The sequence below is a fragment of the Vulpes vulpes genome, chromosome 14 (genome assembly GCF_048418805.1).
Source record: "Vulpes vulpes isolate BD-2025 chromosome 14, VulVul3, whole genome shotgun sequence".
NCBI classification, from domain to species: Eukaryota; Metazoa; Chordata; class Mammalia; order Carnivora; family Canidae; genus Vulpes; species Vulpes vulpes.
In genome coordinates, this window is record NC_132793.1 from 18313336 (window position 1) to 18338073 (window position 24738).

The 24738-nt window shown below is 59.6% G+C and overlaps 2 protein-coding genes across 10 annotated transcripts; one reads left to right on the top strand and one right to left on the bottom strand.

Moving 5' to 3' along the window:
- The first annotated feature begins 2022 nt into the window (after nt 1–2022).
- EMILIN3 (elastin microfibril interfacer 3) lies at nt 2023–8439 on the top strand. 2 transcript variants are annotated; one of them, XM_072735850.1, is made up of 4 exons: nt 2023–2445; nt 3692–3814; nt 4969–5192; nt 5469–8439. In XM_072735850.1, the coding sequence occupies exons 1-4, from the start codon at nt 2282–2284 to the stop codon at nt 7259–7261; spliced, it is 2304 nt and encodes a 767-aa protein (XP_072591951.1). In that variant the 5' UTR covers nt 2023–2281; the 3' UTR covers nt 7262–8439. The 2 variants fall into 2 exon arrangements, with proteins under 2 accessions (XP_072591951.1, XP_025865457.2); XM_026009672.2 differs by lacking the exon at nt 2023–2445 and adding an exon at nt 2628–2766.
- On the bottom strand, nt 7840–24690 carry LPIN3 (lipin 3). Of its 8 annotated transcripts, none has more exons than XM_072735847.1 (22): nt 24502–24637; nt 23535–23585; nt 20772–20922; nt 20472–20671; nt 19023–19118; nt 17767–18017; nt 17468–17560; nt 17021–17141; nt 16541–16862; nt 15631–15730; nt 15331–15491; nt 14819–14912; nt 14662–14731; nt 13069–13161; nt 12949–12992; nt 12066–12204; nt 10932–11080; nt 10666–10752; nt 10035–10187; nt 9728–9842; nt 9532–9635; nt 7840–9354 (listed from the first exon to the last, which is right to left on the bottom strand). In XM_072735847.1, exons 4-22 carry the CDS (start codon nt 20661–20663, stop codon nt 9210–9212), a joined length of 2529 nt encoding a protein of 842 aa, XP_072591948.1. In that variant the 5' UTR covers nt 20664–20671; nt 20772–20922; nt 23535–23585; nt 24502–24637; the 3' UTR covers nt 7840–9209. The 8 variants fall into 8 exon arrangements, 7 of the variants coding, with proteins under 7 accessions (XP_072591948.1, XP_072591947.1, XP_072591949.1 ...); XM_072735846.1 differs by having other exon boundaries at nt 17665–18017; XM_072735848.1 differs by having other exon boundaries at nt 24139–24608.
- Nucleotides 24691–24738: the final 48 nt, after the last annotated feature.

Sequence of the window (24738 nt, forward strand, 5' to 3'; positions counted from 1 at the left end):
AGGGGCCTGGTTCTGTTCATGTCCCACCCAGATGTTTCTCACTTTCTGAGAAGTGGAAATCCAGTGGTTACAAGGTCAAGAGCATGTTATGGATCCCATGTACCCTCCCCCCAGCAGATGGACATCTCTATTAAAGGCTGGAGAATGGAAAAGCACATTCATTGGATTTGTGGCAGAGGATGAAAGGCTGTCTTAGACGTCATTTGCAGGCATCAGAAACCCATTGGAGCTAGCTCAAGTGAGGTGGGTCATTGGAAGCAGACAGAGGAAGCCAAGTACCAAATGGCTCCTCCTGAACCTCTCCCGGGGCACCATAGCCCCTTGGACTCGGCCCTACTCTCCTCTGGCAAACTCTTGTGTACACTTTGTGTAAGTCCCTCATAGCTATGGATACAGTAGGCCATGGTCTGTCCCTGCACCAGCCCTCAGGGACCCCACTATGGACTGAATAGTACTCCCCCCAAATTAATGTCCACCCTGAACCTTACTCGGAGAAAGGGTCTCTGGAGATGTAACTAGTTAAGATGTGGTCATATTGGTTAGACTGGGCCCTAAATTCAACGACTGGTGTCCTTATAAGAAGAAGAGAGGACACAGAGACACAAGTTAGAAGGCCTTGTGAAGACAGAGCAGATGATGCAGTGAGGCAGCTCCACGCCAAGGAATGCATGGAGCCAGCAGAAGCTGAAAAAGGCAAAGAATTCCTCCTTAGAGTCTGGAGGGAGTATGGCCCTGTTGACAACCTTGATTTCAGACTTCTAGACTCCAGACCTGGAGGAGAGTAAATTTCTATTGTCTCAAGCCACCAAGTTTGGGATAATTTGGTACAGCAGCCCTAGGAAACAAATATACCAGGCAATTCCCCTCCTGGAAGCTGAGTCCCCTCAGCCTGTGTTCCAAGGGGAACACTCAGTCAGCCTACTCTGGTCATGTGTCTGCTTCTCCCCTCAGGGACCCACAAGCCACTATGGCTGGGAATGGGCAGGGGGCACAGATGTACATCTCAGAGCTGTCCCCCTTTGACCTCTTTATATCATCACTCTACCAAGAGTGTGTGGATTTACATCTCAGGTTGGAGGAAGGTCTCTCCAGTAGTCAAGAGTTCTTTGACTTCCACACACCAGTCACCTAGTTGTGTAAAGACAGAAGGCTTCGGTCACCTGTGCAGATGAGACAAAGCCAGGAAGAGATGCCACCCCGTGGAATAACAGAATCGGGATTCAAGAAGCTCTTTGCAGGTTAGAAAGCCAACAAGATGATGTCGAATGAGAATGACCCTCAAGGCCAGCTCTTGGGGTCCAAGAGTCAATGTCCCAAGCTTGGGAAACACAGCTGAAGCCTTTCTCAACAGCAGCTCCTGGTGAGAAACACCTGAAGGTTGTCTTTGACCATCTTGAGGGGTGGCTAATACAAAGCCAGTGTGCCGTGGTCCAGCGGGCTAAATGCTTTAGTTACGCAAGGACGAGCAGAGCCTCTGCTGCGGGACTGGAGAGGTGACGGGTGACGGGTGTCTGGCGCTCCGGGCAGCCCGTACCTAAAAGAGGCAGAGAACCAGAGGGACGGCCTGGCCACTGAGGAGGGCTGGTGAGGAGGGCTGGTGAGCAGGGAGAGGTTAGGGGGCGCCCCCCACAGCTGGTTGGGGCTCAGCACAGCTGAGGAGCTGGGGAGGGCTCAGCACAGTTGGTTCTCAGCTGCCCTGGTCACCTCCGCCGGCGGTGCGAGCAGGCGCAGCTAGCCGACGGCGGCCCTCCGGGGCCTGCTCCAAGGCGGCGGCTGCAGAGGTGTGGCGCGGGTGCGCCCAAGCACGGTGGTGTCAACTCCAGAGCCCGGGCCTGGTCTCGCAGCTGGCACGGCTTGGAGCCCGCGTGCGCCGCGGGCCGGTCCGAGAGCGCCCCCTCTGGCGGCGGCCCGGGTGGAGGCCTGCGCCCCGCCCCCCGGGGCTCTCCCTCCTGCACCTCCCGCTGGCGGGCGGCCCTCGGGCGTGGGCTCGGAGCTGGGGGGGGGGGGGCGGCGGCCGGCAGGGGGCCGGCGGAGGCGAGCGGCGCGGCCCCAACTCTATGCTAATCCGCGCAGAGCCCGCCTCCCGCCTCCCGCCTCCCTCGGCGGCCCCAGGCGCGAGCAGCGCCGGCCACTCGGCGGGACCAGCGGCCGCGAAGCGCCAGGCGGCGGGGCCGGCGAGCTCCGGGGAGCGCGGGCGGCGGCGGGACCGGGCGGGAGGGCGCGCGGCGGCCGGACCGGGCACCCCCCCCCCCCCCCGGGCCAGGTGACAGCCGCGGGCGCGATGGGCCGCCGCCTGCCGGTGTGGCTGTGCGCCGTCGCCGCGCTGCTGTCGGGGGCGCAGGCCAAGGGCACCCCGCTGCTCGCTCGGCCCGCGCCGCCGGGCGCCCCCCGCTACAGCCTCTACACGACCGGATGGCGCCCGCGGCTGCGCCCGGGGCCGCACAAGTAAGCGCGGGCCGCGCCGGGCGGGGGCGGGGGCGGGGGCGGGGGCCCGGGCGGCGCTCCCACCTGCCCCGACCGCGCGGGGCCCGCGGAGAGCACCGGCGCCGGGGCCGGGACCGAGCGCGGGCGCCCCACGCCCCGGGAGGCCGCGGGGCTGGCGAGAAGGGGGGCCTGGCGCGGCGGCTGGAACCTGGCAGTGCCCGCGGAAACCTTTCCAGCGGAGTAACATTTTCCAGCTGCGCTGTGTGCAGACGCCAGCGCGGGGACCAGGTGGGGGGGGCGGGGAGGCACACGCCGGCCGCCCCTCCTCGCCCCGGCCGCCAGGTAGGTGATGGAGCCCAGCGCGCGCGGCGGCCCCTCCCGGCAGCCTGATCCCAGCCCCCCTTGGAAGCCCCGGCGCGTCTGGGCCACAGAACTGGTGGGGGTGCCCGGGTCCTGGGCCCGCGCTCGGCTCCAGAGCCCAGCAGCAGCCCGCGTGTGGCTGGCTCATGCCAGGCGGCCACCTCCCAGGCCCTTGTACCCTGTGAGCGTGGCTCCTGCCCTGGCCCCGGCCTCAGCCTCCCGCTTCCAGTAGCAAGTGGCTGGGGAACGGCCCCCAGTCAGGTGAGTTAGGGGCTCCACCTGGGGTGCTGGCTGACTTCTGTAGGAGCACGCTCAGCCCATAGCTGACATTCAGTGGGCCTGGCCCATCAGAGCAGGCTTCCTGGAGAAGGCCGCACAAGAAGCATCAGAGAATGAGAAACCAGAGCAAAGATGCAGGCCGGGAGCTGCAAGGTGGCATGCGTTTCCCAGGGAGTCAGGGGAGGGGGGATGAGAAGTGTGGTCTCAAAGGTAGTCAAGCACAAAGTTGGGATCTCAGAAGCCTTAAATGCCAAGAAAGAGCGGAGAGCCAGTGAAGGAGTTGGAGGAGGGTGAGAATGTGCCAAGGCCCTTGTTGAGGAATCCAGGGTGGGCCTCTTTCTCCAGGTAAGAAGGGCGGAGGTCAGACCACAGGAAGGGCTGCTCCTGGCTCACTACGGTGCTTAGCCCAGTAACCAACCCACTGGGAAGCTTGGGATCAGACCAACTAGCCATGAGTCTAGACCCTAGGTCTGGCCCTGGCTCCCAGGAACAAGGAGAAGAGACACAAGAGAGATGCGGATCTGGGTGTCTGTCCCCTGGGGAGGCCCATAGCTGGGGAAGGCAGATATAGGAGCCTCAATGGGCCTGGCTCAGACCAGATATTCCAGGGATGCTGTTCCCCTTGCAGGGCCCTCTGTGCCTACGTGGTGCACAGGAATGTGACCTGTGTCCTACAGGAGGGAGCAGACAGCTACGTGAAGGCCGAATACCGACAGTGTGGATGGGGGCCGAAGTGCCCGGGGACAATCATGTGAGTGCATCCCCATCGCACCCACCCGGGACTGTTGGGCACAAGCCCCAGGCCTGCCGTCCTCCCAGGGCTGCAGCCAGTGCCACCCGGGGTTGTAACTCCTTGGACTCCAAAGAGCTTATACCCTCAGCTCCCATGCAGGCTGACTGGAGGGGGCCAGGGAGGCGACCCGGCAGGCTCAGGTTAGGGCCCACAGGGGGACCAGGGGAGGGTGCCCAGAAGAGACCCAGACCAAGGCAAGGAAGAAGCAGCAGAGTCAAAGAGCGTTAGACATGAACAGAGAGGGCAAGAGGGTCATACTGACAATGGTGGATGCCAAAGGGACCCCAGGAAGACCCAGGGAGGGGTGTGGAGAAGGCAGGCCAAGGGTGTGCGGATGGCAGCCAGGTTGCAGGGGCTCAGGCCAGACAGACGGGGCTGCGCGAGGATACGTAGGATGCTGCACAGGTGTGATGCACAGGTCTGCACTTGGAGTGGTTCACATGTGTGTCTGAAAACAATCACATTTGCTCCAGTGTGTCAGTGGGTGAATAAGCACGTGGCTGAGCAGGGGAAGGAGAGGCGCTGGTGGGCCCTGCTCTGCACCCCTGGGCCTTCCCACCTGTGCTCAGAATCTGAGGTGCTACCCCACCAGCCTGGGTGGCCAGAGCTGAGTTACCAGAGTAGGCTAGGGAGGAGGGGAGAGAACGAAGGGGACCGATGAGAGCCAAGAGTGGCCCCAGCTCACTGAGAAGGGCTGCCCACCCTGGCCCCGGGGCAGCATCCCCTCACACACCCATAGGGAAGGGGCTGAGGCTGTGTCCAGATTCTTTGACGTACCACCAAAGGCAGAGTAGAATTTCTGATGGCAGCATGAGCTACAGGGGGATCCAGTGGCTTGGGGACACTGGGGCTAAATCTCTGCTAGTGTTCTCTCCAAGCAAACAGGATGGGGTGGAGCTGCACCTGCACCTGCACCTGCTCCTGCTCCTTACCCTTTCTCTGACCCTCTGCAAGGCCTGCTTCCTCCCCACCGCCCTGTTACTTTGTGCACAGAAAAAAGAAAAGTTTTGGCGGCGGTGTGGCGGGGGGCAGATAATCCAGCTCTTAGGCCAAGAGGCAGGAGCCTCAGCCCTCAGGTACAGGGCCCTGCCCTCTCCCCCTCGCTGGCCCAGGTACCGAACAGTGCTCAGGCCCAGATACAAGGTTGGCTACAAGACAGTGACGGACCTTGCCTGGCGGTGCTGCCCTGGCCTCACTGGAGAAGGCTGCCCCGAGCACCTGACGGACCATGGGGCCACCCCAGCCCAGCCAGAGCCTGAGCCCCAGATTCCCTCAGGGCAGCTGGGCCCAGGGCCCCAGGCCCCTTCTTCTAGCAGAGTGGCCCCCAGCCCCTATGGTGAGTTTGCCCGTGGAGACCCTACCAGGTGGTCGGGTTTCTTGGGGGTAGCGGGGAGGGGGCTGACCAAGGCGGGCTGAGCTCCAGCAGGGCTGGGAAGGGCGCATCTCATGCTGGGCTTGACGCAGAGGTCCCAGAGGCCTTCCCAAAGCTGAGAGAGCTATGCTCAGTGGGAAGGTCAGCTTAGAACAGAAACTCTCCAGTGGCCTGGCAACGGGACAGGCTGAGGGAGGCAGGCCAGTGATGCCCCTGGGGTTCTCTCCTCCTCTTTCCCAGGAAGGAAAGGCCCAGGGCTGTTTGGTGAGCGGCTGGAACGCCTAGAAGGTGATGTCCAGCGCCTGGCACAAGCATATGGTACCCTCAGTGGCCTGGTGGCCAGCCACGAGGACCCCAACAAGATGACTGGAGGTCCCAGGGCCCCAGTCGCCCCCGTGGGCTTCGGGGTCATCTCCGAGGGGTTTGTGAAGCCCAGAGACAGAGCTGGAGGGCCGCTCCCACCCGCCTTCGACGAGATCTTGAGCAAGGTGACAGAGGTGAGCAACACGCTCCGGACCAAGGTGCAGCTGCTGGACGAGGTGCACGGGCTGGCCCTCGGCCACGAGGCTCACCTCCAGCAGCTGCGGGAGGCCCCTCCGTCTCCGCTCACTTCCCTGGCGCTGCTGGACGAGTACGTGGACCGGCGGCTGCAGCGCCTCTGGGGGAGCCTGCTGGATGGCTTCGAGCAGAGACTGCAGGGCGTCCAGAGCACGTGCGACCTGCGGGTGCAGGAGGTGCGGCAGCAGTGCGAGGAGGGCCAGGCGGCCAGCCAGCGGCTGCACCAGAGCCTGGACGGCCGGGAGCTGGCCCTGCGCCGGGAGCTGTCACAGCTCGGGACCAGGCTGCAGGGTCTGAGCGTGGCCGGCGGGAGCAGCTGCTGCAGCCGGCTGGCCTTGATCAGTGCCCGCGTGGACAACCTCGAGAGGAACCTGCGGGCGGTCGCTGAGGCTCAGAGGGGCCATGGCCCCCTCGCCACGGATGAGCTCGAGCGGCTCTCTGCTGCCATGCTCGAGGGGGGTGTGGATGGGCTTCTGGAGGGCCTGGAGACCCTCAATGGGACGGAGGGCGGGGTGCGAGGCTGCTGCCTGGGGATGGAGGAGCGTGGCTGGGAGGCGGGGGGCTTCAGGACCACGCTGGAAGAGCGGGTGCGGAGCCTAGAGGAGCGCCTGGCGGCGCTGGCCGGGGAGCTCAGCCACCACGGCGCGCCACCCCCAGCGGGCAGGCCAGCCCGGCCCCTGGTGCAGACGGAGCTGGCGGTGTTGGAGCAGCGGCTGGTTTCCCTGGAGACCTCGTGCGCCCCCAGCACCACCTCAGCCATCCTGGACAACCTGGCGGCGGAGGTGAAGGCCTGGCAGAGCCGGAGTGAGGCCCTCCTGCGCCAGGTGGCTGGCCACGCCGCCCTGCTCCGGCAGCTCAACGGCACCGTGGCCGAGGTCCAGGAGCAGCTGGCCGAAGCGACGGGCAGCTCACTTCAAGGCGAGATCACTCTGCTCAAGGTCAACCTGAACTCTGTGAGCAAGTCACTCACGGGCCTCAGCGACTCCGTCAGCCAGTACTCTGATGCCTTCTTGGCCGCCAACTCGTCCCTGGACGAGCGGGAACGCAAGGTGGAGGCCGAGGTTCACGCCATCCAGGAACAGGTCAGCAGCCAAGGCTCTCGGCTGCAGGCTGGCCACAGGCAGGTCCTGAGCCTGAGGGGGGAGCTGGAGCGACTCAAGGCTGGCATGGCCGACGTGGCCGGCGGGCTGAGCCGCTGCCAGGACACGGCCCAGGAACTGCGGCACGTGGTGGGCCACTTTGACCAGCGGGTGGCTCAAGTGGAGGGTGCGTGTGGGAGGCTGGGCCTACTGGCTGCGGGCCTGGACAGCTTGCCCACTGAGTCACTCAGGCCCAGGGAAGGCCTGTGGGGCTACGTGGACCAGCTGAATCGCACGCTGGCTCAGCACGCACAGGACATCGCCCGCCTCCGGGATGACCTCCTGGACTGCCGGGCCCAGCTGGCCGAGCAGGTGCGGCCCCGGCAAGCCGACTAGGCGGGTCAGAGAGGACCTAACCCTGGATCTCACCAACCCTGGGGGTGTCCCTCCAGAGCCCAGCCTTGCCCAACAGTGCCTCCCAGCCTCTCCCTGGCCGGCATGGATGCCACTTCAGAGGCCACGGAAAGACTAGCCTTGGTCCAGCTCCACAGGACTATCCCAGCCATGAAAATCAACACTCGTACCAACTGGACGACTCAGGATCACGGTCAAGGCAAGGACATCATGCCTGAAGGCCAGGGCGGACCTAAGGGACCTCACAGTCCGGTCTGCATTGTTCTTCTGCAGACATACGGGGTCATCACCTCTACAGAGGCCCGCAGGTCCAGTCCCACACGGCGGCCTATCCACATCTTCCTCTGTCCCTGGGCAATAGCCCCCAGCCTGGGGAGGCTTCCGGTTCCCTCGTCCCCTTGACCTCTCTCCCTAGCCATCTGGGCTCAGTTTCTGCAGGACGGTGGCACCCACTGGCACTGTCCTCACACCTGGCAGCTTTGTGGATAGTTTCTGAACCAAGGACCAGAGATTTCCACCCCCCACCCCCGTCCTTCCAGACTGAACAGAAACACAAAGACTCAGCTGAGAGTTCTTTTTATTCCTTTGGACCCTCCCCTCAAGTGAGGGCTTAGGCAGCTGTAGATTCCCTGAGCAAAGGACAGGTCCAGACCATGTGTTTAGAGACCCTCCTCAACTTATCCTCTTCTTTTTCCCAAAGATGCTTCATAGCCTCTGGTCCCCATACCCCCGACTCCTCTCCATTGGGGGAAAATCCTGCCTGCCCCTGTCCCCATCCCCAGGTCAGGGCCTCTCTCCGGAGTAGCCCTTGTAGACACCATGGCCCAATTGAGGCCAGACTCTGCACAGGAGGCCAGGGGAGAGAAGGGCCTAGTTTCCAGCATCCTAGCAAAATCCCAGCCCCACCTGGAAGTTCACTAGGTGGTGAGATATTCAAGTACAACGCCACTTGAACACGCAGGGTTCATCCAGCCTGCAGAGTTCCCAGAGACCCTGATGCCCAGCTCTGCTGAGGCTCCTGGCCTCAGTTTACCCACGGCAGCACAGGCCCTCCTGTGCTACATTCCAGGTCTCTGTAGCCCTGCCTTCTGATTTCATCCCTCCACTGTGGTGCTGTTGGGGGAGGGCCGGCCTGGATTAAAGCTTTTAGCTCGTCTAAAGGAATTTTATTCCCCAAGGACAGTAGGCTGGAAGGCTGCAGTGGGCTGCCAGCCCAGCTTCCTGCAGCCTCTTGGGCAAGAGCTCACTCCGCAGCCACAGGGGCCCTGAATCAACCAGCAAAATTCAGGGAGAGTGGGCAGGTCACCACCACCCGTCCTGGCAAGGTCTGAGGCTGTGTCCTCAGGGGCGGTGCCCAGAGGAACAGGAGCAGCAGCCAGGTATAGGCTAGGCCAGGTGGGAGCCACAGTCATGCCCCCATCCCTTGATGTCTGAGAATCCAGGGTTGGGGTGTGATGAGGTACTGGGGTACTGGGGAGAGCAGTGAAGTCTTGCTCAAGGGCTGCGGGAGGGGGCCAGGGTTAGGGAAGGGTCTGGCTGCAGAGGGTATGGTCCACGCTGCCCCCATGCTGCTTAGCCACCCTCTCCTGTACGTATAGATTCTAAGCCTCACAGACCTCTCTGTCCCATCAGGAGTCGAGGCAATGTACAGGGTGACAGGGACAGACAGGTCAAGGGCATGGAGAATCCTGCAAGGGGCCAAGTGACAATCATTTAATTGCTACAAGCCAGAGCTACGCTGAGGCCTGGGGCAGCTGCCCCACTCCTGCAGATCAGCTGGCAAAGGCAGGAGACAGGACAGGGAGGAGGAAGGGCATCTGTGGCTGCCAACCAGCTCTCAGCCCCCTCCTCCTCTTCAGGGGTCTGGCTCCCGTTCCCTGGGACACCCCGTCAGTTCTGGGCCAGGAAGGAGGGGGCGGCTGGGGCTGGTTCAGGCCAGGGCATCGAGGTCCACAGGAACCAGTGGCTCCCGCCAGTAGCAGAAGTTGCTGTATTCAGGGTGGGCCAGGTCTGTGCTGGGGCCACGGCCCACAGGAGGGAAGACGAGCTCAACCACCTCACCTAGGCGTTCGTACCTGTGGGCCAAACAGGGTCAGCGGTGAGCCTGTGCTGCCACCAGGCCCCAGCCCCCAGCCCAGCAGGCAGAGACTGCATCCTGCCTGGGAGCCCAGGGTGCAATCGAGGCCCAGAGAGAGGCTGAGGCATGAAGACTTGGGAGGGTACGGGGGACACATGGCAGGGTCTGGCCTCACGTGGATTTGTGGTTCTTCACAAGTTCCTGAATGAGCTCTCCCCGGGGATTGACCGTGAAGATGCGAGATTCTGGGAGGCCCACCTGCCGGTAGGCAGTGACATCCTATGGAGAACAGGGAGGGACAGACAGGACATCCAGGTGGGCTGGGAGACAGGGAGGAGGCAGCCCAGCCTGTGGGGAGGGGACACACTCACGTTGGGCCTGTTTCCGAAGGCAGCATAGAAGGGTTGTCTGTTGGGCAGGAACAGCTGCTGGATGTCACTCAGGCAGGCAATTTTGAACACCTCTGGTTTCTTCTCAATCACCTCCCTGGAGCAGCCGGGGCCATGGGCAGGAAAAGGAACCGAGGAGGGGCAGCAATCAGAGGATGGTAGGGTCAGGTGACTCGGGGTCAGACTCAACTGACACCCCAGCAAGGCCTGATGTTGGCCAGGCCGGAGCTGCAGTGAGCCTGCACTCCCCACAAGGGCCCCTGGGCTTGTACCCCGTAGGGGTGGTTACCTGTGGAGGGCGGAGAAGAGGCTGCTGGGAGACAGCAGGATGGGGCCCTTGGGGAGGCCAAAGCCCCGCTCGCTCACCCAGCGCAGGTAACCCTTGGTGAGGTCTGCCATGCCGATGGCCCGCGCCGAGCAGTACAGGAACTTGTACCCATTTCTAGGGGTGGGGGAGAGGAGTGGCACGGAGCCATCAGAGACCAGCCACTCCCCATCCCCGCCCTACTCCCCTTGGCTTCCACCAGCTCAGCCCAACCCCAGGGCTCTGGCCTTCACACCCAGAGGTCTTTCCAGGGAGGGGACTTAGCAAGAACATCTGAGAGAGGTGGCCTCAGGAGCTGCTGTCCCAGAGAGGAGGGCCTTGGACAGCATCCCGAGGCCCAGGTGGACCAGGATGGCCAAAGGTTTGAGCCAGTCTGTAGGCCTCCCCTACAGCATGAAGACCAGCAGTTAGACTCAAATGCCAGATGACAGGAGACAAGTCTTTCACAGGAGAATGGAGGACCATCCAGGGACGTGCCCGGGGTTTATTCCCTTGTGGGTCCCCAAGCCTGGCTTCCTGGGGCAAAGGCCACGGTGGCCTAAGAAGACATCCTGTTGTTCCCTCCCTGGGGCCCTGCCCCAGCCCAGGCACTCACAGGTGGATTTTGTGGTAGAGACTGGTGATGCCCTGGTGTGTCCAGTCTTTCCCCAGCTGCGGCAAAATGTGGCCCAGAGCGTCTGACCTAGAGCCACAGAAGAGGGGTCACTCCGAGGCAGCCCCACATAGCCCTCATGTTCCACGACCCCCAGCCCCCAGGATGGCACACTGGGGTGGAGGGCCTTTCTTGATGTCCCCCTTCCCCCAGCACAGAGGAGGCCAGTCCCAGGCCCGCCCTCTCTCCCCTGGCCAACCAGGCCTCACTTGGTAATGGTCCCGTCGATGTCCGAGATGACCACCTTGTCGTCCCATTTCCACAGATAGATGGTGGCCCTGCAGCGGCAGGTGCCCTGGTACTGGGTGGTCACACTGAAGACCACATCATTGGCACCTTCTTGCAGGTTCAGGCGCCGCTGGGGCCAGGCAAAGGGGGGAAGCTGTGACCTGCCACAGCCTGGTGTGTCTGCCACCCACCACCCCAAACCATGGTCTTTGATCCCCACAGGCCTCTCATTCCCCTCTTCCTCCCAACTCAGAGAGCCTGCCTGAATTTACCCAAGACAACCACACACAGACACATCCATATGGGTAGAGGGCGGCCTCCGGGAGTGAAGGAGTGAGGGGCGCTGGCTGGGGCCTGCATAGGCCCAGACACAGGAGCCCTGACCTCCCTTCCTGCCTCTTTGGGATGAAGCTCACAGACAAAGTCTGGCCCACAAGTCCCACCCAGGTTTCTCAGGTCAGCCCTAAGGCTGACACTGCTCCTGGCAGGGAGACACCCCACTCCCTAGAAGGGACCTTCTGGAGATCCTCACAGGTGGTCTCCTGCCTGGGGCCAGTGTACTTGTGATATCCCTCCCAAGAGAGACCTGGTCCTGTCCTTGTTCCACAGAGAAGAATCAGGGCAGCTCTCAGCCACTCCTAGTGACCAAGGCTATTGGGCCCTGGTTGACCCCAAAGTGGGTATCACGCAAGTATAGATGGTAGCTGCTCTGTACCAGGCTGGCCCCCCTGGGAACCTCCCCGACAGAGCCACACTTAAGGGCCAGGTACTAAGCTCCAAGACAGGACGTGGGGGCAGGCACTGCCAAAATCCGAGGGGCTGTCATCAGCCTTTGATTCCTTCAGCGTGGTCTCCAAGGGCTGACCCAGAGCCAGCAACCCACCACAGGTAGATACTTTAGACAACATAGAGAAGGCTTTTCCAGTAAGAGCATCCAACAGAGAAAGGGGTTGGCACTTAAAGAAGTAAGCCCCTGACCCTGGAGGTTTTCAAGGAGAGGCTATTAGGGAGGCTGCCAAGGGGATGGATTCTGGGCTTTGGTAAACTTAAGGCTCCAGGGAACCCATGATCTCAGCCCCACCCCCCTGCCCAAACGCACCTCCCCACACACTCACGATCTGATTGGAGGAGAGGCGCAGAGATTTCTTGTAGGTGGGAGTGTAGGCTGGAGGCGAGGGTGGCAGGGACGGGGCCTCCAGGATCACAGGGCTCTCTGGGGCATCATCCTCACTACTCAGGACATCAGTCTTCTCCCTGCAGGCAGCCCGGCTCTCAGGCCACTTTCCCCAGCCAACGCCCTACACTCCCAGTGGATGTTCAGCTCTGAGCCCAGGCCGCAAGGAACCTAGGGCTTGGCCGTGCCCCTCCAGAGACTACCCAGGGGATCAGAACCTCCCCCCCAACCCAGATCTGCCCATTTGGAGAGGGGTAGCAGGCATAAGGATGCAGGCTAGCAGTATACACTCAGCAAGAAGCCAGCAGAGCTGGAGCTGGTAAGACCCAGTGTTCCTGGCCCTCAGAGCATGGCCAAGATAGCCCTGGAGATGTTTATCTGTAAAACCGAGCAGTGCGTCTTAGGGTTCATTACCAATCCCACCTGCTTTGGCTTTAGCTGACCTGCTCTTGGCCATCACCCACCCAAGCTTGGGTGTACTGATTTCTTGAGAGGTGAATAAGACAAGGTCAGCCTAACCCTGGCAAAAAGGGGAGGCCCCACCCCTCCTTAAGGCAGCAGTCCCTTGTCTGGGCCAGGAGTCTGGACACCTGTTCCAGCTCCACCAGTTCCTAGCTGTGGAACTTTGGGTGTATCTCTAGACCTCGGTTTTCCCCATCTGTGAAATGGGGACATTTCTCAAGAAAAAGGAAGGGTGCAGAAGTCACTGGGCAGCGACAAAGAACTATAGCTGGGGGAGAGGTGCTAGTGCCACCCTGTCCCCACAGGGATCTTCCCGAGGCTTGGCTCCAGCTGCAGAGCTCCAGCCAAGAGGTCCAGCTCACCCCTGCTGCTCCCTGGCTGTGGTTTTCTCCGTCTGGCCACTGCGCTGTAGGAAGAACATACATCCAGTGAGCCCCACCTCCTGCGTGGGCTGACCATGCCCTTTGACCATGAGCCTTTACCTCCTGGGCTGGGAAGTCCCTGCGTCGCCAGGAAAACCACCACCGTCCACCCTTCCGGGGCATCTTCTCCTTTTCCAGTTTGTCCACGGTGCTCTGTGGGCAGATAAAGACCATGGCATTTGTTTCCTGCACCACAAAAACCTACCTTTCATTGTCCCCATGAACCCGGAGTCTGAGGCTGATGCTAGAGCAAGGCGCTGCCAACATTTGGAGGCTGGGGAAGCATCTTTGTCTCCATCCCGGGATTCCAAGCAATGATTCATGGAGCTAAGTGAAGAGACCAAGGGCCATTCTGGTCAACCCTCCCCCATCCCCACTCTACCCCAGCCTTGACCCCCTAGCTCTAGTCCAGCCTTGGCCTGGCCTCCAGATCCTGTAGGCCAGTATTCCTACTAGAGTAGCTGAACACAGTGCTTTGGGAGTTTCTCAGGATCTAGGACTCTCTGCATGATACCACCAAGTGACAACAGGAAGAACAGTCTATAGCCAGTACTCCCCTCAATCTCCCAGACCAACCCCAAAGGTCAGTGACTCTGTCCCATGGATGGCCTCCCTCTCTGTGTGTTACCACCACTGCCTGATGGGGGCAACACGACATTGGGAAGATGCTGATTAGATTCAAGTGAGGCAGTCCCTGGGGGAAGCCAGAAGAACCTAGGCCAAGGCCCACCCAGGAGATGTATCAGCTTCCTACAGACAGAATGGTGAACCCAAGTTGGGAGGACATGATCTGGAGGTGGGTCAGCCAGGATACCCCCCTTGATCTGGAAACAGGCTGAGGGAGTCTCCCAGGGGCCTCAGATGGTAGATCCGTCTGGGAGAGGTGAGGAGAACCAAGCAAGAGAGTAACCCTCCTCCTTCCCACAGGCTCTGGTCCTAGCTCAGACCCAGAGCCTCACCAAAGGGAGGCACCAACTGTCAACATCTGGTTAGTGATGTTCTTGGGCGAGTCTAATTAATCCAAGAACAATGGGCCAGATTAGGGCCCTGTACCACTCCCAGTGGGGTAGGAGGGGAAGATGCAGGTTAGGGAGGGTGGAAGTTCTGGGAGGGACTGAAGAGGCTGGGTTCCTTCCCAGCTCTGAGTATCAGCACGTTGTTCCCTGCCCCTCATCTGCTTACAGATGGCTCATCCTTCAGATCTCTGCCCAGGGGGCACTTGCTCAGCAAACCCCTGTTTTTGCTTCTTAAAGCACCCCAGCCTCTCCCTCCCAATATTCATGGCTGAATTTTATATTCATCTGGCTGTCTTATGATTCACCGTCTTTCTAGGACGACATGACTGTCCCCAGCCTGTGCCCAGCACACAGTAGGTACTCAACAGATGCAGGCCAATAAAGCATGCAAGGGCCCGCAGCCCAGCCCAGAGAGGGGCTCAGGGTAGGGTAAGGTCTCCCAAGCCTTGTCTCTCAGATCTAAAACCCTCCTGTGGAAGCGTATTATCCTCTCTGGTTTGCCCTGAGCTCCTGGGAGTCAAGTCCAACCCTGATAGGATTCAGCGACACCAGGACGCCAGGGGAGGGCAGGGCTTCAGGGGACCTGGGTTGCCTCTGTCACAGTGGGTCTCATAGCCAGTCAGCCCCAGACCGTTACCTTGGGCAAGTTTCTCTGGAAGGCTTGCAGGGAGAGGATCATGGGAGCAGCTACAGCCCAGTTATAATGCCTGGAGAGACAGAACAGGGAGTCAGGGCTACAGCAGGGGAGGGCAGGGTGACCCCGGGGCTGCCAGCGGCTCAGTCTTGGTACTCACTTCTCATTGATTTTCACCACCAGGTTTGGGTGCTCCAGGAGGCCAGGGTTTTGGACGAGGTCTTGGTAGGAGACGATGTGCTGGTTGAACTTCTCTGGGCGCAGAGGGAGAGAGTACAGAGTGAGGCTGACACGTCTGACGTGACCTTTTGCCCCAGCCCCACCCAGCTCCCCCACATTCTATCAATGGGGCCTCCTGCAGGTTGAGTCTGGGAGCCAGCAGGGCTCCTCCCCACCTGTGTTTTGCACCTGTTGTGCCCACCCCAGGCACTCACCATCCCAGATTCACAGGGTAAGTCACAGCTGAGCGCTAAGTGTTTGCTTCTTAGATGGGAAGGCCCTGCCCTCGCTGGCTGCATGGGACCCCACAGGGAGGAGAACAGCAAGGGTGCCCAGCCTAGCCTTACACCTCTGCTGTCCCCCGTCCCCCCACTCTGGGGGCCTCCTGCCCTCCCCAGGTCCCTGCGGCTCAGTGCCAACCCTTGGAAGGGCTCCAGCCTTGGTCAGACATACCCAGGGAAATGTCCCGGCTGTCAGCTAGGCCACCACACAGGGACAGCTCTATCATGTCTACCGTGTCCAGAGTGGGTTCTGGCTCCTGTTCTGGGTTGGGGTCTCCTAGGTGCTTCTGGCTGTTGGGTGCACTCCACCGTCTGGGCCCCAATCCACAGTCACTGGGAGCAGAGGGACCAACAGTGATATGAATATAACAAGGCTGGGAGGAGGGGCCCACCCCTCTCAGGCCCTTGGGAGCCAGACCCTGGCCCCACGGACACTAATTCCAAGACACCCTGGCACCCAGAACCCAAGTACCTCCGGGGGAAGTAAAGGGCGGCATTCTCAGAATCCAGAGAGGGCAGGTCATCCAGATAGATGTCACTGGGGCCCAGGTGCTGGCTTCTCTTCATGGAGCCTGAGGGCAGAGGGGACACCTGTAGTGCCAACATGTGCTTAGTAGCATGGGCAGTAGGTGTCCCCTTGTCTGTGAACACCCACCCTAAAGCAGCGCTGTCTGATAGAACTTTTTGGGATGATAGACACGTCCCCTGTCTGTCCAGTACTGCTGGCCACATGCCACTATTGCTGAAAATGTGGTATGATGGAGAAATGCAATTTTATATGTTATTTAATTTCAACTAATTTTAACCAAGTTTTCCATAGCCATATTTAGCCAGCAGCTACTGATTTGGACAGTGAGTCCTAGTACCTTCCCACACTCTTAGGATAAACCCCAGCTCCGACGCCAGGAATGATCCAGCATCTGCTCATCTTGCTGGCTTCCTCCCCCAACCCCGCCTTGCTCAAGACACACCAGCTGCCTCCCTTCCTAGACATACAACCTTCCTCCCACTTCATGGCCCTGACACATGCTCTTCCTTCTACCCAGAATTCTCTTCCCTTGATCCTCACTTGGCTGGGACTTTATCATCGTTTGCATCTCAGCTCGCGCATCCCCCACTCAGAGAGGCCTTCCCCGTCCATGTGATTTAAGTAGCCTCCGTCCCCACCAATGATTCTGTCCTGTGTCACCCGTGACGTGCTCTTCCCTGTTTATGCATGCCTTCATCTCTCTCCCTTGCTCGACTGCTAGCCCGTGAGGCCTGGTGACATGCATGGTGCCAGGCACACAGTAGGTGCTCAAAACATGCTTGAAATGCCAGAGTCCACCCAGTGGGTAACATGAGGCCAGGGAAAACCCTGGGAGGGTCCAACCATCACTCACCTTTCCTCCCAGCAGAAACTGGGTCCTCCAGGCTGGCCCAGCTCCATGATTTTGAAGGAAGAGGCAGGCCTGCCTCCCTGCGGCTCGGAGTCTTGGTTTCTTTGGTCTCAGGAATGGGGAGAGGGGAACCCAACAGAGCGGGAGGCCCCCCATCAGTAGGAGGAAGGTCAGCAGCAGTCCCTGCTGGCAGGATAAGGGGTCCCGAAGGATCCACGCCAGACACAGAAGCGGAGGGGGTGCTGGGCTTCCCCTGAAGAGGAGAGGCTGCCCCGGCACTGCCATCAGCCACCTTCGAGGACTCGGGCCACTCGGCTTTGGCCACCTTCAGTCAGACAAGTGAGAGGATGGGGGTGAGCCAGTGCAGGTCCTGCCTCCTACACCCCACAACCCCTTGGGGGTCCACATCTCAGGTCCCTGCAGAAGACCACAGAGCCCCTGAAAGGCAGGGATGGGAGGCCCACACAGAAGCACCTCACTCACCTTCGGCAGCCTCCCCCAGGCCCACTGTATATGGGACTCAGCTCGTGGAGGGCTGGGCTCGGGGGTCCGCAGCTCCAGCTCTGAGTCACTCTTAGGGGATGTCAGCCCACCTGGCAGGAGGCTGCAGGAAGCAAGGACTTAGAGACCCTCAAGCCAGCCTATCGCCCACCACTGCCCAGTGCCCCCAGCCTGGGGGGGAAGAAAATATTTATAATACATATTTATGCCTGTGTTGGATCCAGAAAGTATAAATATACGAAGGACTCCTACAAACCAACAATAATGAGGCAGGCTAGTTTAAAAAAAAAAAAAAAAAGAGCAAAGACTTGAATAAACACTTGGCAAAGGAGACATAGAAATGGCTGGTAAACATGTTAAACATGCTCTATGTCACTATTCATCAGGAAAATGTAAATAGAAACCACTCTGAAATCTTGGACTTCTCACCTGGCCTGGGGACCCCACTCGCCATCAGAGTAGGGGTAGATGTCTTTGGCTTGCGGTGAGGACTCCCCTTCTGACTGGACACTGCTGGGGGTGCTGCAGGGAAATAGACAGTCACCGATAAGTCAGGGCTTCCCAGACAGGGCACGGGGCGGTCAGGGGCTTGGGGAGGTAAAGCCCAGAGAAATCAAGGCCCTTGCCCAGGGTCACACAGCATCAGCAGAAGTGGTGCTTGGGCCCTGGTTGGCATCTCCACAACCTTGGCCCCCTGCCTGGTGGGCACACACCCTGGGGGTTCTGGCCTTGGCTTTTCCAGCAGGGACAGCTCACTCTCAGCGCCTGTCTCCAGCTCCTCGGAACTAGAATTGGCTGCCACCGTGTCCTCCTTCCGCCTAGGTTTCCTCCTGCGAAGCTTCTTCTTCCGCCCCGTGGAGGGCACCTCCTCAGGGAGAGCCTCAGGCTCACTGGCTGTGCTCCTCTGGGAGTCTGAGGGGAACCCAGACAGGGCCCCACAAGGGATGGGTGATGTGCAGAGACGGGGAGGCACGTGTTCCTGTGGAAGAGACCAGGGGCTTATAGCCTGGGTGGGGGGCACCATCACCACCCAATCGTTCTGAGCCCTGCAGGGGTCCCAGAGCCCAGGTGTGAGCTCCTTTGGGGGCCCAGGAAACAGGCACGGAGGCTGGCCAGAGACAGCAGCAGCATGGCCTTGCAGCTGCCACTGGCATCCTCGTTCCCTCACAGAGATGAAGCAGCCCCAGTCCTAGGGCTGCATGTACCCCTGGCAGTTCACAGCAGCCCAAGGTGCTACACGAACCACATGTCCAAGCAGAACCCTGGGCCTTGGCTACTCATCTCCTCTGCCCATACCTGCTTTCCCTTTTACCACTCAGCCAGACATCACCTCCTCCAGGAAGCTTGCCCTAACTATCCCCAGCCCCAGTTCCAACCCCCTTCACTGACATGACCACATAATTTCATCATCTGCTGTGTATATGTCTGTCTCCCAGGCTCACCTGGAGGTGGGGGTGACCCTTCCCTCATCTGAGTCCACTGCACAGTGTCTTGCATACAATAGGGGCCCACTTAAAGTCTGTGAAACTCAAAGTGTTTAAACACCTCTGCTGCCTTGTGTTGGGTTTTGCCTCCCTTAGGAAACACCCTTCTCCTCATCCCTGACCCTCACCCTTCCGTGTTCTAACTGCACTGAGCCAGCACCAGATCCAGAACAATCCACCTCATGCTTTCCAGCCTCCCCCCTGCCTGACCCCCCAGCCATTCAGCAGCACTCTCCTCCTTTTCAGTGCACCCAGGGGCCCAGCTCCAGTGTCTTCTTCTGAGAAACCTTCCCCCACGTTCCCCAGGGAAGGAAATCGGCTTTTGGTGCCCTCCTCCCAATTCTACCCAGGCTCCAACAGCATGTTGGGAGTGCCAGCCCTAGCCCACCCCCACTTCAGACTTGCTGCCAGGGTGTTCCCAAGGGTGGGTGGGTGGGTGACAGGGCCCAAGGTCCTACCCAGGGTATGGCAGGGGGGAGCAGATGCCCCAAGGCACTTACATCATCACTCTCCAGCTCCTGGACGAAGAAGGCCTCCCCGCTGTCCCCCAGCTTCATGTGCAAGTCCACAGGCTCCCCATTGATCTCCATGTCTACCTGCAATGGGTTGAGGGGGCAGAGTCCCTGCCGTTGCCTCTCACCCCACAGTCTAGTCTGCTGGCCTCCCTGCCCCCCAGCCCCAGCCCCTGGTGTGCCCCGCTGCTCCCCACCCTCAGAGGCTCTGCTCAGATTTCCCTTTGCAGAGAGCCTTCACTGAGTTCTGTACACACATACCCACCTCCCCATTCTCTGGGCTTTTTAAAAAGATTTTATTTCTTTATTTGAAAGAGAGAGAGCATGAACAGGAGGGAGGGGCAGAGGGAGAGGGAGAAGCAGGCTCCTTGCTGAGCAGGGAGCCTGATGCAGGATTTGATCCCAGGACCCTGGGATCATGATCTGAGCTGAAGGCAGGCAGTTAACCGACTGAGCCACCCAGGCAGCCGCTCTGGGCTTTCTTGCACGTGCCACTGTCTCAGTATTCTTGTGTCTGCCTTAGTTTCTGTTCTTCTCTCTGCCACACCCCATCAGAACAAGACATGACCAATCCTGTCACGGCTGTGTCCCCTACCCCCAGAGTGCCTGCTGACTACATAAACAAGGGTACGAATGACCATTTCCTAGGCACTGAATGGAGAGTTTTATCTGGACTCTCCCATTTAACTTCCAGCAACACTGTGTGGTGGCTCCTACCACTACCCCCACTTTATAGACGAGGAAACTGAGACCCCAGGGGTGTTAAGTAATATACTGGGAGGCGGCCAAGAGTGGCTGTGAGCCAAAGATTCCGAGTCCGCAGCCCCAGCTCTTCACCACCTACCTATACGGTCCCCTACAAGCTCACACTTCCCTGTTAGGATTCCAGCAAGTTCCCAGTGGCCCCAATGTGAAAGGGATTTGGACCCATCGAACCTCTTTTCATATTTCAGACCTCAGTGCTAACAAAAAGCTGTCATGTTCACCTGGGCCCAGAGAAGACAGTGCAGCTTTCCGAAGGGAGAGAAGCTAACCTTTTGGGGGCCACCCACATCCTGGCCCTGTGACGGTGTTATCAGCTCCTATCACATTCTCCCAGATTACCCCTCCAGCACCAGGTAGATGAGAGTGTGTCCATTTGCACAGGTAAAGAGACTAACCAAGGACAAACAGGTAAGGTCTCAGTAATCTGGAGCCAGGCTGGACGCCCCGGGACCAGGGACGGCCCCACTGTGCCCCTCCCAGGGGGAATGGGAGCCCTTTAGGACCAAAATCCCCACACCAACCCAAAACTTGCCAAGAGCGCGCACAAGAATGGAAGCTTGTCCAGAGGACAGATCCCCACCTGAGGGAGGTCTTGGTCCCCTCCAGGGACCGCAGTGACTGCCTGGGCTTTAAGAGCCCACCCGCAGCGGGCCCTGGCTGGCCAGCACTCACCACCTTCTCCCGAGACCGCAGGACGCCCAGCTTGCCGAAGCGCACGTGGAAGGGCGAGCAGCGGAAGGAGCCGTCCGCCTGCTGCACCACCAGCACATCGATGCCACCGCTCAGGGTGGCCGGGTTCAGGCCTCGGTATAGGTCCTTCATGGTCCCAAACACCGTCTCTGCCAGCTGCCCCACGTAGTTCATGGCTGGTGCTGGCAAAGGGAGGGGGTGCTGGGACGAAGGCCGGGCCCAGCTCCCTCAGTGGGGGGGGCTCCGCAGCCTGACGGCCCACCCCCAGGTCCCCAGGCTTACAGCGTGTGGCCCTGGGAGCGCCTTTGCAGACGGGCAGCGGCTACAGGATGGGAGATGCGCTGCAGGTGTGGGTTCTAGCCCCTGCTCGCCCGCCGGCCTACTGTGGGGCCCCGGGCAGCTGCCGTCCTTCTGCAGGTGCCGATCTCCACATCTGTCAAATGAGAGCACCAGGTAAGGTGATCTGGGGTGCCCCGCGTCTCTCAATGCCATGAGTAATGATAATGACCACAGTGTTCAGTGGCAGGGCTCATTGCATCTTCACAACAACCGGCGAGGCTGGCCAGGCAGGTGTCATTATTACTGTTTACAGACAAGCCAGCTGAGGCTGAGATGGAATGATTTGCCCGGGACCACAGCTCCTAAGGAGAGGAGCCAGGATCCAAACCCTGGCCTGTGTAGCTGCAGACCCATCAGCATGAACCACTGGGTTGGCCCAACTGTGGGAACAGGAGGAGGTCAGCACCCTTCCCTGATGTGATGAGGGGCAGCCACATGATATATTAGGCCCAGGGCTCTGTTGGGTAATGGGTGACAGCCCTAAAGGCTGATCTCTTCCCAGAAAGTAGGGAGGAGAGAGTCTCAGTTCTTTCATCTGGAAAATGGGTTCATCTGGCTTGCTGCTTCCTGGTCTTAGGAGTCGGAAGGGGCCTTGCTGTGCCATCATGGCTGATCTGTGGAGAACCAGGGGTGATGTATCCCAGGTACCTAAGGCTCTGCCGAGCTCTATTCCTGGGGTCAGATGTTTGAGGGAGGGCATCTCCTATAGCTGGGGATAGAGTGACCTCCCAGTTTATGGCCCCAAATACCAAACTCCTTCCAGTTTCCTGGAACAGGCGGGAATTAAATCCATGGTCCATAGTGTCTCCACTGACTCCAGAGTCTCTAGGCCATAGTTCTCAGGCCTGACCCCGACTTCTGAGACCTTGACTCAGCTGGCCAGGCCCTGAGACCCACATTCAGGCCTTGGGCTGGCCCCTGACCCCATCAAAGCTGCCCCTCCTTCCCCCAGCCAGACCGGTCTCTCCAGCTTTCCCACACCAGGCAGAGCTGGGTAAGCCAGAAGCAGAAGGCTGTAGCAGCCGTGGAGAAGAGCCAGGGCCATAATGAGAGCTGCTTCCACGCTGGCACGCTGCCCGCCCCACCAGTGTCAGCTCTTTGCCCCTTCCCTGCTGGCCAGGCCAATGGCCTACTGCCCCTCTGGCTGCCAGGATCCAGGCCATTCCACCTCCACAGGGCACTCCCATCTCTCAGATCCTGCATCAGAGCCCCTGGAGGACCACTTGCCATGCAAGACCACTCCTCAAAGAAGCTAAGTGACTTATCCACAGGCCATAGATGGACAGGGAGTAGGGGAGAGTGACGACTTGTATCCTGGTTTCCTGACTCCATATCATGGTTCCTTTTATTCCATAGTTCCCAAACCACACCACAGTTGTCTATAGGGAGGGCAGCCACTCCAGCCCACCTCTGCACAACCCTGCAGTGCCTTCAAAATGTGGCCTGTGGCCCAGCAGAGTCGGCATCACCTGGGGGCTTGTTCGAAATGCAGAGCTTCACAAACAATTAGAATTGCTAAAATGAAAACTTGGGATACAAATGAAGCTTATTGGACCCTGAAACTATCACTCAAATTCAATAAATATTTTTACCTGCAAAGCACCAGCTATGTGCTAGGTTAAAAATTTCCACTTTGGTCCCTCCCTACCACACCCAATTCTGTGAATAAAGGTCTAGGAAGATAGCCCGGGACACATGATGGGCAGGGCTCTAGATCACTGTGCCCAGGAAAAGCAGAGAGGACTCCAGAAGTTTCCAGGAATAAAGGAGCAAGCATGAGAGGGACAGACCAGGAGTAGGGGCAAAGGTCTGCCCAAGTGGAGGCTCAGATCTGAGCTATCTGCCCTGCTGAGGGCCAAAGAACTGGGTTCGGGGGGTGGGTAGTGACAGGCTTGGCTTGACCTAGTACAGAGTTTCTCAACTTCAGCATCATTGCCATTTGGGGCTGGATAATCTTTTGCTTTGGGGGGGGGGGGGACTGCATTCCTGGTCTCCACCCACTGATACCAGTATTACACTCCCTCCAGTTGTGACAACCAAATTGTCTCCAAACATTGTCAGATGTCCCCTGGGGAACAAAATTGCTCCTGGTAGAGAGCCACTGAGGTAGTAGGGCTGAATGGCAGAGATGACACCATCTCTGGGGGGCACCGGGTCCTACTCTGATCCACTCGTGGGGCATCCTCAGGCAAGTCATGTGCTAGCCTCAGTTTCTCCTTTATGAAACAAGGCCCCAATTTCTCAAACCTTCCTCAGCCTAGGATTCCTTCCTCGCCCTGCTCCTCTGACGTGGGATGGCCTGCACATCGGCCTGTTCAGTATTTGGGGAGATTCCTGTGAGCTAAGTCCTGGGCTCCCCTCTTCTATCTGCACCCATCTCTGAAGGCATCTGCTCTCCCCCAGGACGCAGCTCTGCTTCTTCGGTCTTCTCCAGAAGGGAGCTCTATTTGGCTCCCTTATACCAACCTTCCCTCCAAACTAACATGTTTAAAATCAAACACTTCATCTCTCCCCTAGGGACCCAGGCCAGCTGAATTCCTCTCAGGACCCGTGGGATCCCTCCCTCCCAAGTCGTCTGAATTTCCTGCTCTTCATGCTGTCCTAGGTCAAGGTGTTACTACCAGATGCCCAGATCCTGGATGGCAACAGGACACTGTAGCTAAGATGCCAGACTGTCTGGGTTCTAATTCCCTCCCTCAAACTTACGCTATGACCTTGAGCAAGTCACTTCACCTCTCTGAGCTTCGGTTTCAGCCTCTGAAATGGGGATAGGGGACACGTGAGTAATTAATGAGATAATTCATGCAAAGCAGTGGCACACAGTAAATGTCCATATATGTCACCTATGAACAGCAGCATCTCTTTTTGGCATTGTGACAGCCCCAGTCACCCAGGCTGGTCCTGAGGGCACCACAGGTCAGGCTGCAATGCACTCCCCCTGCCCACTGTTGAGAGGTTAGATTTCTTTAAGTATCATTTGAGGCCCTGCATGATGGTGGCCCACTGTTGGCAAAGTGAGCACGTGGACTCTGGGGGGGACTCACAGGGTGCCCAAGCCTCAGAGCCCACTTTGGGAACACCCATGGGCCTCCTAGGCCAGCACACAGCTCCACCACAGGGCAGCCAGAACAAGTTGCCCGGGGCCTGAGCTCTCAGCCTCTCTGGGCTCCCAGATTCGGGGAAGGGTGAAGGTATAGCTCATCACCTGCGACCAGAAGAAGCAGGAAGACAACCATTCCTACAGCCCTGGAAGGGGGAAAGCTCCACCCTGGCTCCCCAACAGTCTTCACAGCGACTATGTCTGACTCACCCCGTCTCTGCAGGGCGGGCAAGGGTCAGACCCTATTTTGCAACACAGGATACTCAGTACCAGAAAGGGTGGGTGACCTCCCCAAGGTCACAAAGCCTGGCTGGGGTGAAGCTGGGCCAGCCTCCCCTGAGAGGTTTTGGCATCTCCTCTCCTGATCCCGTATTTTGGATGTCCGTGGTCCCGCAGCGGCTGGGCCAGGGAGAAGGGCAAAGGGAGCCCGGGCCCTCCACCCCCGAGCTGCCTTCCGAGGCGCAGGGATGGGCTCAGGCCCGCGGACAGGAAGAAGCGTGGGTCAGATGGCAGGACAGACGGCGGGGCGGGCGGCGGGAGGGGTACCTCCTCTCAGGCCGGGGCTAACCCTACCTGGGGAGCTGCCCACTGGACCTCCGGGTCCCGGAGCCGCCGCCTGAGCGCACGGGATCGGCGCCCAGCGTCCCCGGCCCCGCTCAGGGGGAGCTTCCGTCTCCTCTAGGAGCGGGTGAGGCCCCGGCTCCGCCCCGTCCACGAGCCGAGGCGGGTGTCTGCAGGCCCCAATCCGCCCGGGCTCCACCCCCGGGAGGCCCCGCCTCCTCCCCGCCCCACGCCCCGGGGCGCCCTTCC